Raw genomic sequence first — 16,290 nt, 5'->3', positions numbered from 1 at the left:
TAGACTTTGCTCTTGTAAATATGTGACTAGTACCAAATACAATTCTATTCTTCTGCTGACTGAGACCAATTTGGTAAGCACAGCAGATGGCCTGGTTACATGTTTATCTGTTGACTGTACAGCAGTACATAATAATTACACAATTAAAGTGGTTGTAATAAACATGTAAAATATTTCAGCCATTACATAGATATAGAAAACAGGCTATATTATCATTAGGGATTGTATACCTTGGATTTGTAAAACACAAATAATAGTTACAACACTTGTTAAGCATTCTCTACAAAGCTCTACATTTATAAAACACAATAGTGTAGACCTAAAAACTATCAACATAAGGTTCATAAATGGTTAACTATTAATGCAGTTACCAGTCATAACAACTTAGATCTGCCTCTACATTTTTTAATTCAGTATAAAAAATAATCTGTAGCAAATATATTATATTAGAAGTAAATAAGGAAGCATTTACATAAGATGGCAGAAAATTACCCACATATGTCTAAGTGACAGAAATATTATTATTTGTTTTTTGAAAGATAAATATCACAATAGAAAATTCATTTCACAAGCAATGTTAATGATGAGAGGTAGAAGGATCATTAAGAATAACTTTTGTTTCTTATTCTGATAACTACTTTGTGGTGTATATGTCAGTGAATAACATTTGTGGGATTTGTGCTTAGTCACAACCAAGTCTCCCAGTATTTCAGTGCACTGATCATCACTTTTGTTACTGAAAGTCAAATTCAGCTGTTTACTTGTTCTGTGAGTGACTATTACAAATTAATTTCACTGTCAGAAACTCCTTGTTGACTATTTCCTTTCTCTCTCCATTGCCCTTTCTGACATTTTACTTTCAAGACTTACTTATATGTAGAAATAAATTGGTGCTTTTTCCTACCGTTCCATATTGGTTCCACGAAAAATGTCTGTCTGAATTTTGTACATTCGCAACCACAGTGGTGCTGCAGACACTTAGAACACTTGTCTACGCAACTAAATTCCACCTTCATTGCCCCCAAAAGCTGTGAGATGTGGCTTGTCTACTTTCTTATCAGACCATACAGCATTCTTTTTAAATTGGCAGAATTAAGTTTTATTGGTTAAATTGCTTTGAAGTGAGCTGTTGTGATAATGATTCCCATCAGTAGATACGATGCTTCAGCTCACAGTTTGCAATTTGAAAATTTGAACTGCAAAACATGAATAAAGCGTTCTGATTGCTCTGCTGATCAGAATTTTTTAAAAAAGAAAATAAATCATTTCTTTGTGTTCATAGAAATAGTCCAACACCAGTGAAAACGTGAGATAGCTCTCTTTTTTACATAAATTAACCGTGAAAACTTATTCCAGCAACTCCTGCTCACAGAAAAAAGCATGTTTCATGTAGCACGAAATGTCATTCAAGCCACCATTGCGATGAACAGAACCACAGTCTTCACCTGCACTTATGCTGCTATAGCCCAGGTTGTCAGGACTGCTCACAGACCACCAACGATGGTAGCCTGTAGTTGATAATGGCTCACCTGTTAATTTATTAGCACATAGAAAATTTAAAATGTCATTTAAAAGTTATCTTATAGAGAACCTAGATATAAATGACAGTAAAATACTTTGACATGATGGTGACCTCTTTTGCTTAGCAGTTAGAGATAAGTGAATTATGAAAATTAGTAGTAATAGTTATCAAAATGTATTTTAAGATGTATAATAAAAAAATGTATAAAATGTCTATTTTATAACAATGGCTGTATGCTATGCCACATATTTGTATAAACTGTGAATTTATTTATTTGGAGAATGTCGTGAAGTTATTTGGCAATACTTGTTATATCATTGAACCATAGAAGAAATGAATTCTGCAGATCACTTATGTTTGAGATAATGATGGGTGCACATTGGCTGCTTTGTATTTTTGTACTTTGGCTGCATGGGATTATTCTCCAGTGACTTCAAAGTTCAAAATACAATTCAGTAATATAAATGAAATGAATGATGTGGTGCGTTAAATGCTCTGAGAACACATTAGGCAACTGTAGGAGTCAAATCCTATTACGGCCATCCTGATTCTCATTTCCTGTATATTAAATAAAACTGTAAACAAAAAAATGATACGTCTTGCATGACAGTATTGGTTTGAATATAACCAGACAAATACTTGGTCTTGGAGTCATGTCTGACACATGTTTTTGTTTAAAATCCATCATATGTTTCAGTGTCAACGTCTTTAAATGTGACAAGAATTACTCTGTCCAAAATGACATGTAAATGTTAACTGTTTACATCTAGACTGTAAGTCATTGTTAATAATTGTTCAACTAGAATCATTATTTTGCTGAAGAATAGCATGTAAATTTCAATCAACTTTGTTATTGTATGATCCATAGCCATCAGAGATAGAGCAAATATGAGTCTACTGTTGAGGTTTGCTTACATTAGAAATAAAGGCACTGCTTTTATGTCAGAGGTATATTGGCTTCCTTTCTACCACTAGAGTTCTGTGAGTATGTCATATCTCAATGAGGTACTTAAAACTTTCAACGAAGTGCAGGAGCATGTAGGGGAACTATGGCCCAAGTTTAAAATGATAGCTGGCCACGCACTGGATAGTGTACAGTCACCATAAAGAAACTTCTAAAGAAACAGAGTCTACTGCATAATAGGTGCAAAACAAAGCATAATGCTATAGTAGATAAAAGAGGCTGAATTAAATGGTTTTGGCTGTCAATAGAGCAATGTGTGATGACTTCAATGACTACCATAACAGAATATTGCCAAATGATCTTTCACAGATCCCAAAGAAATTCTGGTTGTATGTAAAGGCTTCTTAGTGACATCAAAGTGAGTGACCAGTTGTTCATGATTGAAAATTGAAATCGAGGTTAGCAAAGCAAAAGCGGAAGTGCTTAATTCCATTTTCAAATGTTCCTTTACAAAAGAAAACCCTAGAAACTGCCCCAACTTAATCCTCATACCACTGAAAAGATGAGTGAAATAAGTGTTAATGTCAGTGGTCTTGAGAAACAGCTGAAATTATTAAAATGTAACAAAGCTCTGGGGCCCAATGGAATCCCAATCAGATTCTATACTGAATTTATGATGTGAGTTACCCCTCTTCTAACTGTAATCTATTGCAGATCCCACAAAGAAAAAATTATGCCCAGTAGTTCAAAGAAAGCACAGGTGACACCAGTTTGCTAGCAGAAGGGATCCACAAAACTACTGCCCAATATCCTTGACATCAATTTATTGTAGAATCTTAGGACATATTCTCAACTCAAACATAATAAGGTATGTCAAGCAGAAAGACATCCTCCATGTCAACCAGCATGAATTCCAAAAGCATTGATCATGTAAAACCCAATTCACAGTTTTCTCACATGACACAAAAGTTTCTGAAGAAGACAGTCAGGTAGATGCAGTACTTCCTGATTTCTGAAAATTTTTTGACTCAGTACCACATCTACACTTATTGACAAAAGTATGATCATGAGGTATCAAACAAAATTTATGACTGGATTGAGGATCTTAAGGTAGGGAGGGTGCAGTATGTTGTCGTGGATGGAGAATTGTCTTCAGATGTAGAAACAGCTTCGGATGTGGCCCAGAGAGGTGTGTTGGTACCCTTAGTGTTCATATTCTTTATTAATGATCTTGAGGATAATATTAAGAGTAACCTCAGAGTTTTTGCAAATGACAGTTATCTGTTGTGAAATATTGTCCCAAAGAAGCTGTGTGTGTATTCAGTCTGATCTTGAAAAGATTTCAAAGTGGTCCAAGGATTTACAAGTTGTTTCAAATATTTAGAAATATAAAATGGGGCACTTAACAAAATTAAAAAATGTAGTGTCGTATGACTATAATATCAATGAGTCACAGCCAGAATTGTCCAACTTCCACAAATACCTGGGTGTAATACTTTGTAGGGTGACAAAATTGAATGATTGAATGATCGCATATGCTCAGTTGTGGCAAAAGCAGGTGGTAGACTTCATTTCATTGGTAGAATACTGGGGAAATTCAATTTGTCTACAAAGGTGATTGTTTACAAATCATTCATGCAACCTGTTCTGGAATATGGCTCAGGTGTGTAGAGCCCATACCAAGTAGGAATAGTAGGGGATACTGAATGTATACAGAGAAGTGCAACACACATGGTCACAGGTTTGTTTGATGTGTGTGTGAGTGCCACAGTGACGCTGAAGAAACTGAACTGGCAGACTCTTGAAGTCAGACATATGCTCTCCTGAGAAAGCCTACTTACAAAGTTATTCTTGGAATGTAATACAATCCCATACTCAATGCTCACTTAGGGATTGTGAGGACAAGATTAATTACAGTACACACAGAAGCATTTAAATAGTCGTTCTTCCCATGCTGAGTATGTGAATGGTATGGGAGGAAATCCTAATAACTAGTGCAAGGGAGATATCCTCAACCATGCACTTCACAGTAGCTTCAGAGTATAGATGTAGATTTCGATGTATATGTAGGTATATGAAGAGACAGAGATTGCTTTCTACTTGTTGATCTGTTCTCTCTTACAAAAGTGTGCAAGAGTGTAAGGCTCGCTGTGACTTAGCAGGAAATATGAGTGCTCAGTCTTGCTGTTGTGAAGTAGCATTGACAGGACAAAAATGATCAATTGTTGGGATCTGATGGCCTCTAACAAAGCTGTGTTTTCAGGGACTGTGAAGGGTGTATCACAAAAAGTAAGTGATGCTATGTATACAACTGCAAATGTGCTCCATAAGAGGAAGAGTAATGTCTGAACAAAAAGAGCACTATTTGTATATTTTTTTGGTCAAAGCAATTTCTGTTTATGGGCTAATAGTGAGCTGTGTAGGTAATGAGCCATTTCTGTAACGTTTTCAAAGACTGCTGCAAATTTATTTAATAATAATTTAATTTAATAATAATAATTAATCACACTTTGTCCTCATGTCCTGTTTTCTTGTACTTTCACCAGACACACAGTAATGTGTGAAAAGTGTGTGTATGACCATAATTGTTAGACATTCTGTGAATAGAGATTAAATATTGAAATAAATTTACAGCAGGACTTTATGACCACTGACCTACTACCGATATAAACACATCCAGGCAACAGCAGCATCACCTGGCAAGGAATGACTGCTAGTCAAGACACACACATGGTGCATGTAGTATCAGTAACCATGCCATCTGTGTTTAGAATGGGGAAGTCACGTGATCCTTCTGAGTTTGACCGAGGGAAACTTGTGATGGCCTGGAGTTTTGGCGCAAGTGTTTTTGGAAACTGCATGACTTGTCTGGTATTAAAGAATTGCTGAGGTGAGTGTATTTAACACATGGTGAAACCATATCCAGACTTCATGGGGTTGGGTGGCCACCCCTCATTATGGGCGTCAGACGTCATAGGCTGGGCAGACTGGTAAAACAGAACAGGCAGTGCTCTGTGGCAGAACTAACATCAGACTTTAATGCTGGGTAGAATACAACTGTGTCTAAACACACAGTGCACTGAACACTCCTAACAATGGGCTTCCACAGCTAACGACCCATGAATGTGCCAGTGTTAACATAACGACTTTGGCAACTACAACTGGAATGGACCCGTGACCATTGTCATGGTCTGATGAATCCTGATAATTTCTTCATCACGCTGATAGGAGGTCACACACCCATTGTCTTCCAGGGGAGCAGCTCCTTGACACCTGCACTACAGGACAAAGGCTAGGTGGTGGTGACTCCATTATGCTCTGGCGAAAATTAACATGAGCATCCATGAGTCCAGTGGAGCTTGCGCAAGGCATCATGAGGGCCAAGGAGTATCATACACGGGTTGCAGACCACAAACACCACTTCACGGTGATCATGTTTCCTGATGGCAGTGGCATTTTTCAGCAGTGTAATCGGCCATTTCACAATCCCGGGAGTGTGATGGAGTGGTTCAAGGAACACAGTGGCGAGTTCCAGTTGATGTTCTGACCCCACAACTCACCAGATCTGAACCCAATTGAACACATCTGGGATGTTACTAAACTTGGTGTCAAAGCTCATTACCCTCCCTCCCCGGAATTTACAAGAATTAGGTGACTTGTGTGTGCAGAAATAGTGCCAACTCCCTCCAGCGACCCACGAAGGCCTCATTGCTTCCAAGCCATGATGTGTTGCTTCTGTTATCCATGCCAAAGGTGGAGGTACTGGCTATTAGGTAGGTGGTCATAATGTTCAGGTTGATAATTGTATGTACAAATACACACTTCTGCATATATCTACACACATACGAATAATACACACATACAGATATTCAAAGTATGTCTGCCCTAAGTCATCAGGCGCGTTTTATTTGGTGTTTTGGTAGATATCTGTGATTTTGTTTTTGCAGTGTGTTGCTGGAGTCAGCCCAAACAAATACGGCCCATCACGTCTTTCATGTGACACCTAGCATCTACAGAAAGTGACAGTTTGTTTCCCAGTACAAACAGAATTATCTTTAAAGCAAAATTTTACGAGCTCATTTGATAGAGCGGTACCAAATTAGTCTAGTGTAATATTCATTTTGCCGATATGTATTAACAGGGACAGTAAAATGTGAAGAATAACCTCAGTGACAGAGCAGCTATACAGCATTATGTTAGCAGTCAGCATGAGCCGGGGTGGCGGTATCGCTGCTAGAGTACTGGTTATTCTTTATGTTTTACTTACCCCATTAATACATATTGATAAAAAGAAAATCACACTAGACTAATTTGAGATGCTCTATCAAATCAGCCTGTAAAATTTTGATTGAAAAATCTTTTTGTTTGCAACGAAGACAAACCAGTGCTTTATGTCAACAGTGGCTGTTGCATGAAAGACTTGATAATCAGTATTTGTTTGGGCTGGATCCAGCAACACATTGCAACAAAGCAAAATTGCAAATACATGCTGAAACACTAGTTAAAATTTCCCTGGCAAGTTGTGGGAGATATATCTGGTATATAATAACCAGAGTCACCACAAGTTTTGGAAATCAGGGAATTTCAAATGTATCAGGGAAATTTGAAAAAAAAGAAACACTGGAAAAAATCTCATTTTTTGTCTCAGTAGCACGAAACTGTTTGTTTACTGAGTTTCCATGCTTTGTCACTGGCTGGGCATAGCTGAGTAAGTGCGCCTCTTCCCTACACTCTCATTCTTACTGCTTCTCTCCTTCCCACCCCTCCCCTTAGCTTGCAGTCAGAGCTGCCACTACTACTTGCTGCTAGCCTAGCAGCTGCCGATGAGAGACAGGGAGGTGTCCAGAGATTGTTGATGAAGTGGCCAGTTACAGCAGTTGTGTGTGCATGAGTTGCGTCCAGTGATTGTGCGAATGTGTGTGCGCTTTTGTTTTCTGACAAAGGCTATGGCCAGAAATTGTGAGTGTGTGATAGTCTTTTATATGTGCCTGTCTGTGTCTGAGCAACCCTCTTTGCCATGAGTTGCTACTTATCTTCATTGGTGTTGATTCTCAGAGTATTTGTGCAAGTTATCTGTTGTCTGGGTGATCACCGCAGTCTCATTTCATCAATATGGTGTCTGTGACATGTGAATAGCTGGCCACACGAATGGACTACCATGACATGCCAAAACTGCAGGCCATTTCTGTGGGCATCTAACGGATCGGGCCTGCCAATCTGAAGCCTGTAGTTTCCCACTAATGTGCCAGCCTTGCCTGTTGGATCTAATCTCACTGATCTGCCCACAGGCAGGGTCTGTCTGTGTGTGGTACAATGTGGCAGATTTTCATGGTTTATCCATGGACCCAGGACTGTGGTGCTCCTCAGCAGGCCGCAGACCAAAGGCAATGGATTTCAGGAATTGCAACTGTGTCACCACAAGTACATTGTACAGTGCAGTGTTTTATAGAAATTTTATTTATTCCATTACTTTTTGGCACTTCGAAAGTAGTTTATGTATTAGAAAGTGTGGACGATAAGAAGAAGAAAATTGTGGCAGTTGCTGGTAGTTTATACTCATGTATTTCTGGAAAGAAAAATCGTACAATACCTGTAGAATAATAGACATAACAAAGTGGGTAATAACTGACAGTAACGAACATAGTAGAACCAACATTTTATTGGTGGTCACCTATAGTGTCAGTTTACACAACTCTTCCCCACCTTATACATTTCTTTCAAGAGGCGTACTTTTTTCTGAGGTTATTTCTGAAAGCAGTGAAGGTGTTTTAAAACATTCTTGTGATCGAATGAAATGCGTATTTTTGTCACCAAATGGGTTTCACTTTATTGAAATAAAATAACATCAGTGGTGTTAATGAAACATATATACCATTTTATAGCATTTCGGCCATTAAGGTCTTTGTCAGCAGAAGACACACACACACACACACACACACACACACACACACACACACACACACACACACACACACACACATATATAAATGCAACTTGCACACACATCTGCAGTCTCAGAGAGCTGAGACCACACTGCGAACAGCAGCACCAGTACATGTTGGGAGTGGCGACTGGGTGGGGGTAAGGGGGAGGCTGGGGCGGGGAGGGGGAGGGATAGTATGTTTGGAGTGGTGGACAGTCAAGTGTTGCCGTTTAGACGGAGGGAAGGAGAGAAGGTACGGAGGGGGGAGGGGGTAAGTAGCAGAAAGGAGAGAAATAAAAGAAATTAAAAGACTGGGTGTCACGGTGAAATGACGGCTGTGTAGTGCTGGAATGGGAACAGGGAGGGGGCTGGATGGGTGTGGACAGTGACTTAACGAAGGTTGAGGCCAGGAGGGTTACGGGAACGTAGGATGTATTGCAGGGAAAGTTCCCACCTGCGCAATTCCGAAAAGCTGGTGTTGGTGGGAAGGATCCATATGGCACAGGCTGTGAAGCAGTCATTAAGATGAGGGATATCATGTTTGGCAGCGTGTTCACCAACCGGGTAGTCCACTTGTTTCTTGGCCACAGTTTGTCGGTGGCCGTTCATGCCGACAGACAGCTTGTTGGTTGCCATGCCTACATAGAATTCAGCACAGAGGTTGAAGCTTAGCTTGTAAATCACATGACTGGTTTCACAGGTAGCCTTGCCTTTGATGGGATAGGTGACGTTAGTGACCGGACTTGAGTAGGTGGTGGTAGGAGGATGTATGAGACAGGTCTTGCGTCTAGGTCTATTACAGGGGTATGAGCCATGAGGTAGGGGATTGGGGTGTTGTGTAAGGATGGACGAGTATATTGTGTGGGTTGGGTGGACGGTGGAATACCACGGTAGGAGGGATGGGAAGGATAGTGGGCAGGACATTTCTCATTTCAGGACATGATGAGAGGTAATCCAAACCCTGGCAGAGAATGTAATTCAGTTGCTCCAGTCCCGAATGGTACTGAGTTACGAGGGGAATGTTCCTCTGTGGCTGGACTTTGGGAGGTGGTGGGAGACTGGAAAGATAAGGCACGGGAGATTTGTTTTTGTACAAGGTTGGGAGGATAATTACGGTCAGTGAAGGCTTCAGTGAGACCCTCGATATATTTTGAGAGGGACTGCTCATTACTGCAGATGCGACGACCGTGGGTGGCTAGACTTCCCTACCAAGCAGTCCCTTCTATACAGCCTACTATGCGAAATCTGGATTTGCTTTAATGAAGCTAGAATGGAAATGATGTCTGATAGCTGCTCTCTATCATCTTGAAAGATATAAAATAGTTTTCTGAAAACAACATGAATTAAGGATTCTCTGAACTAACAGATTTCTGTGTACCACATAGAGCTAGAGACTTTCATTTTACCATAACAAATCGAAGGTAATGTAGAGAAATATATTAAATAAATTCCACCTGATATTTGGCGCTATAAACAGAACTCAAACATGAAGTGTTCTCCTTTGGTATGCTTGTGTAGAAGTTGTCACTAAATTGTCTAGGTTAGTGGAAACTTCATGCACGTTGCAGACATTTAAGCTGACTTCATGGTTCTCGTATGTGAATGATTAGAACCCTGTGCGTTATATAAATTTGTGCCAAAATTCCAGGTTGTATTGTCTTTGTGACATTCTCCCATTATCTTTCACATATTAATTTAAAATTTGTGTCTGTCATTTGAGCCTTTTTTAAATGTCCACAGGTGACGCAGAAAATTAAAACTAAACCATCAGCTGAAAACTAAATTGGGACTATCTCCAATTGCCAGCAGTAACAACCTCATTCAGACAGCCTTTCTCCCCAGTTTCAATATATACCTACTGATGTGTGATTGTCATATTTCATAGTAAATTGATAACTGTGAACTACAGTGTATACTGTACTCCACAAACATGGGCAGCAATGTCTTGTTCAGAAAATAGTTTCCTCTTAATTGCAGTACATATGGTTAGTGCTACAATTACACTTTTTCCCCGGTCATCAACCAGTTTGTTCTTAGAAAAGTTTGACAGTTTACAATTGTGATAGAGACATAACTCATACAAAGTCAACTGCTGTAGCATGATGTTGTGTTAGTGTATAGTCTGTGATACTGTGTTCCAATTACTTTCTTTACACGTCCTTCAGTGAGCATACCTATACAAAACTAAAGTTGTACATACAAACTTCCAGGTAGCTTTAGGGGCTGTAGCGATCCTGTACAGGGGAGGCATGGACTTGGGAGAATTCAAGATACTACACTTACTCCATACCAACAAGTTTGTAGTTGCATCTTCCATTGATACTGAAACTGATCCCGTGTGGCACACATCACATGTTGAGGAGCCTGCTGTGACCCATGTCAAGAGGAAATAAATGCAAAAGACTAGGAGTCTGTTAATCAACATCAGTACAGAACTCATAATAATTGAAGTCACAGAATACCAAGTACAGAAAGCTGGCTAAACTCTGAAATTGTCAGCAGTAAGATTATAAATATAAATCTAAGCAGGGCAGGTTTAAAGCTCAAGTGGCTGCTTGTGAGTGCAAAATGTGTATATAGTGTGTACAAATCTTCAAACATCTCATTATTGGACAAAATAGCATTTATCACTCTGTTATCAACATGTATTCTAGATTACACTTCAAAAGAACTTAACTAATCAATCATTTTATACTTTATTCCTAATGTGAAACACACAGAAGAAATTTTAATGGTCATTTGTTTGTTAGACAGAGCATGCCAAAGAAATAATCATCAATGAACACTTCCTTGGCTTTATTCCAGGTGCAGATACTACTGACAAATGTCTGACCAATGTTCTCTTGAACAAGATTATAAAATGGATAATTCCTTTGAAAAACTAAGCGAGACTAGGGATAGAACAATGGTTCAGGTATGACAGGGAAAGGGTAGAAGTTCAAAAAAGACTTGAAGACTCTAACCCCTGAGCATTTCTGTTCCATATGAAGGACATTTGTTACACCTTGTCATGAATGATACTGTGCTATTACGTCCTGTTGCTGTCAACTTTCTCAATACATTTTAAGGAGTTTTCAATTTCTTTTCTGTATCTACCTATCAATGGAGCATTCTGAAGAAGCATTTATCTAATAATATTGTATGACTTATTGGTGGTACCTATTGGGGAAGCTGAATAAATGCCTAGGAGCCTCTTAAGCTACTACACTCAATAAGTGTGCGATGCTGTTTAAGAAGCTAGCGAAGAGTCTAAAGTAGATACTTTTGGAGGGAACAGTACCACTAGTATTGCAAGAGAGGTACAAAAATTCTGATTTCATTGTTGATATGAAATAATGTTGGAATCAACCACGCCAACAGAGTTCTCTAAAGAGTTGCTGTAAACTTACTGAGTGCTTTGGATCTAGTTGAAAGTGTCGGCAGTTTTTGATGATGGTGATGATGTAAGAAGAGGACTTTAATAGTGCAAAATTGCTTGCTGATAAACTTGAAAAAAGGATAGAAATCTCATCCCAAGAGAGTGAAGAAAAGATTTACCTGTGGGACTAATAATGAACCTATGGTGAAGAGGAAACACAATGTTTCTTTAAACTAAGTTTTACTGTCTTACTGTTGATATGACTATCTGCCCACTAAAAGATAGATGTGCGTTTGCAGTCAGTCATAGTAAGAGCTTCAAACTTTCAATATGATATTCATGATTTGCAGAAGTGGGATGGTGGATACATAAAAGACACACACACATAGCTCTGAGGCTGTCAAGTGATAGTGATGAATGTAACATCAGTCGAAAAGAACTAAATAATGAAGTTTTGATGTTAGAGCCCTTTTCTTCCAGCTGTTAAGTCCTGCATGATATTCATTAAATTATATTACCAAAAGCAAGTTTACTGACATTTTTTCCCAATAGTTTTGTAAGTTCATAAATCCTCCAGTTTTAGCCCACATCTGTTGCAAGTGCTGAAAGGAGTTACCAAAACTCCGGTTGATATACACATCTTAGGACAAAATGTTCTCAAGAAGATTGCGTGGACTGTCAACTTTAGCCACTGGAAGCAATACCTCAAAATCAATAGATTTAGATATGAATTTGAAAGATTTTTGTAAGTGAAAATCTAGAAAAGTCACAGTACAATGTTTTTATCCATAGGAAAAACATTCAGTGCATGTACTGAACAACTGTGGCAATTTCAGATGGAAAAATGGAAATAATATTATTATCAGTAATAGAATATTTCTTTTTTGTATTCTACGCAAATTTACATTTTCTTTTTCATACCAATAATGGAAATTCTTGAATGGGACAACATGTAAAATAAGGAAAGGGCAACCACTCACCTATCAAGGACTGGTGTGTGGAGTATAGAAACATGTAACAGAGAACAGTATTCACCCTAGCTTTCTTCTCTTGCAAGAGCTCAAAAACTAGTGTGAAGACTGTTTCCTTTTATGTGTTTCTATACTCGTTACACCAGTCCTCTGTAGGTGAGTGGTTGCCTTTTCTTATTTTATATCTTTCTTTTTCAGTTGCATGCATAATAATGTTTACTTACTACTTTTATGTACAACAAATCTAAAATTTAATATCTTATTGGTGAGTTTTCTGTACATGTAACATTCTGGTTACACAGTAAACAGTATCACATCTTTAACATATAAATATAAAATTAGATACCGTTTTTTAATCCAAATTTTTTTGTTGGAAAGTGAAATAATTTGTAAACTGCAGAATGAAAAAGTTCTGTTATTAAAGTAAAAGAGTAACAGAAATTTTGTTTCCATTCTTTCCACTTAGTTTAATAGGTGGTACGTTTTTTACAATACAACAGGCTTAGTCTGTTCTGCTTTCACTACAAGCTTTTAAACACATCAGAAATGATCTTAAATGGATGTGATTGTTTCTTTCAATTTTTAGCACTGGAATAAAATTCAGAAATTTGCTTCTGTCACAGCGGGATGTCCTTGTAGACTTATTTTAAAAGAAAATGCAAACCATTTGTGTAATCCCTAGATGTATATTTGTTTTTAAATGTCTTACCAAAAGTCAGAGGAAAGGAAAGTGACGTCTGCGAGGGGAGAGGGATGGATGGAGGGTTTGTCGCTTGTGTGGAAGAGTGTTCTTGAACTGACTTTGAATCTAAGTGTATTTCAAAAGGATAGTCTAACAGGAAATGTAATTGGTGTATTTGTTGCAGAAGACAAGGAACTCAAATCCAACTAGATTTCACTGAATAGCACACAAACACAAAATGTAAATAGAAACAATTCGGAGATCATACAGGTATACAAAATCCTGTACAATCAGTGAACTATTCTTAGTTTTGTTTTGTGTTTGTGTTATTCAGTGATGCTAATGTGTATTTATAATGACCCTCAGTGTTCATCTTGCAGGAACATCTTTTAAATGAAGATAAAGCTGTACAAAAGGCTACATCCAGAAAAGGAAGTTCTAAGTAATCCACTGATTCCTCACTTAATATTTATTCTTGACATTTTGTTAATAGGCTTTCACGGGACAGTTGTCTGAATCTTCAGGTGTCTGCCAATTGCCGGCCGGTGTGGCCGTGCGGTTCTAGGTGCTTCAGTCTGGAACCACGTGACCGCTACGGTCACAGGTTCGAATCCTGCCTCGGGCATGGATGTGTGTGATGTCCTTAGGTTAGTTAGGTTTAATTAGTTCTAAGTTCCAGGTGACTGATGACCTCAGAAGTTAAGTCGCATAGTGCTCAGAGCCATTTGAACCTTTTTTGTCTGCCAGTTCCATTTTTTCAGCATTTGTGTGATGTTCTGCCCTGGGGGGGACTGGAGACTGTGGTCATTCGTGATTCCCTTCTTTGTGGTGATCATTACCCTTGTTATCTGACTTTCTCCTGGCTCCCTCACACTTAAGAAATATTCTACTGTGGATCACATTTACCATTTGTGCCACCCTTCTTTGTACAGGGTGTGATGAAGCAAGCTGGGATAATTTTTACTTCCCCTCTTGTTTTGCCATCTGCTTTATTAAAAATTCGTTTTCTCATCTTGAACTAATTACCATTAACATACATGAGTATAATCTGCATTTTCATAAAAGAGAAAGGTTGGCCCTCAGTTTAAAAAAATATAACACCATATCTAATTTTTTTGTGCTTAGTTTTATGTATGTAATTGATTTCCTAATTTATTTTGACTATTACTAGTTAGTACCTTTCATTATAGGGCAACATCAGTAATTGTTTCATAACTTAAATTCTATTGTTGACTTAAAAACAAATATAAATGCTGTAACAATTGTAAACATTTGGAAGATGAAATACTAGTAATCTTAAAGTATATATTTGGCTCTATTCGAAAACATGTTAGCAAGGCTGGCTTTTAATTAATTCCAAAGTAATTAACAGTTTTGTCCAAATATTGTTTGTGTAATGATATTTGTTAATTTCATGATGTAAACAAATAATTCGGCCCAACTCTTGCAGTAGAGGAAACTGTTAAAAAGAACAAATATTTCGATGTATTCAGTTAATCAAATGAGTTAAGTTTTGATTGTAATTTCTGTAAATTAAATATTAAACAATGTGAAGTTTCAGTATCTATTATTGTGAGGATGTATAAGGGCCTGATTTTTGGTCCTGAGACAGTCAGTCCATGGCTGAGTTTCAGATGAGGAACCTTTGTTGGTTAGAACAACAACAATGCATCAACTTAACAGTGAAATACGTGTTACACTGATAGTCCGTGTGTTAAAGCAAAGATAGTGTCTATTCAATTTATTTGAAAGACTGTGAACTGTTAGTCTTTTACTGCTCGTAAATGTTCAACAGTAAACTATTGTGGTAGTATCTTGATGTTCGCCTGCAAACTATTAATGAGGCTTATGGAAAGTTAAAACAATAGTGCACTGGCCATATAACTGTGTAATATTGTGGGGTTGTGAACAGTGAAAGTAAAAGACTGTGAAACGCATCTGTGCATCTGTCAGTTACATCATTTACAGTTGACAGTAGTTGCACATCCAACCCCAATTTTTTCAGCCAGTATGTCGACACTGAGGACAATCAACGAAGAAATAAAGCAGGTGAGCGTCATCACATGTGGTGCCCTGACATGAGGACTATTGTACGTGGGCGCAATAAACTAGAACTAATGAAATTTCACAGTAAATTGTGAACTCAAGTGGTTTACGGTACAGTTTTAAATGGAAGAGATGATACAGCTGATCAGTGCTGGGGTTTCATAATGAAGAAAGTGCAGCAGCCAATCAGCACGAAGGTTCTATGGAAACAGCCATTGAGTACAGGAGCAACCAATCAGCACCCATGTGGACACAGCTGATCGAAGATAAACAAGACGCCTTGCTGAGAGAATTGCAACTCACCGTAGCCATGCAGATCCAGATGACAACTGCAAGAACCACAGCAGAGCAGCAGCAGATGAGTGATTGAAAAATAAGGTATTTCACAGCAAAATCCATTGATATATAATGAGTGGCTTTAACAAATGAGACAGTGTGAAAGGAAAACAGGAGACTAGTTCTGTAGATGATAGAGATTATAAATCAGACATGAATGCAACTCTGAATGATGGGGACGAAAGGCCTAATGTAGATGAAATGATTAAAGCATCATCTACATTGTGTGCTGATGTGAGCAAAATGGACGAAAACAGTAATGAAGTGGGTGAAATTGTTAGGGTTAAGGAGGTGGAACCTAGTAGTGAAACTCAACAAGGGCAACAGTTTATGGCAGACGGAAATTTGGAAGCGATGTTAAGGCAATTTATGAGTAGTTGGAGTTGTTAGAGTAATATGAGTACAAAAGAAGACATTAGTAGGGTGGAAAAAAGACATTAATAGGGTGGAAAAGAAAACTGATAGCATTAAAACTGACATGGTTAGCTTAAAGGATGAACTGAAGAAAGAAATTAAAAAGGACATTCAGATAGTCAGCTCTAATAATT

At 38.1% G+C, this 16,290-nt stretch overlaps 1 protein-coding gene across 1 annotated transcript in view; it reads right to left on the bottom strand.

Annotated features, from left to right (window-relative positions):
• Positions 1-1,289: 1,289 nt before the first annotated feature.
• The window catches only part of LOC124795625 (macrophage mannose receptor 1-like), a 64,180-nt gene continuing 49,179 nt past the window's right edge, over positions 1,290-16,290 (bottom strand). The window contains exon 5 of the mRNA XM_047259696.1: positions 1,290-1,529. Coding sequence (XP_047115652.1) covers positions 1,348-1,529 — 182 coding nt within the window. The 3' untranslated portion in view covers positions 1,290-1,347. The remainder of the gene's footprint in view (positions 1,530-16,290) is intronic.

This window comes from Schistocerca piceifrons, chromosome 4, assembly GCF_021461385.2.
Source record: "Schistocerca piceifrons isolate TAMUIC-IGC-003096 chromosome 4, iqSchPice1.1, whole genome shotgun sequence".
Lineage (NCBI taxonomy): Eukaryota > Metazoa > Arthropoda > Insecta > Orthoptera > Acrididae > Schistocerca > Schistocerca piceifrons.
Note: the sequence above shows the minus strand (reverse complement) of the source record. Positions and strands in the feature narration are given on the sequence as shown.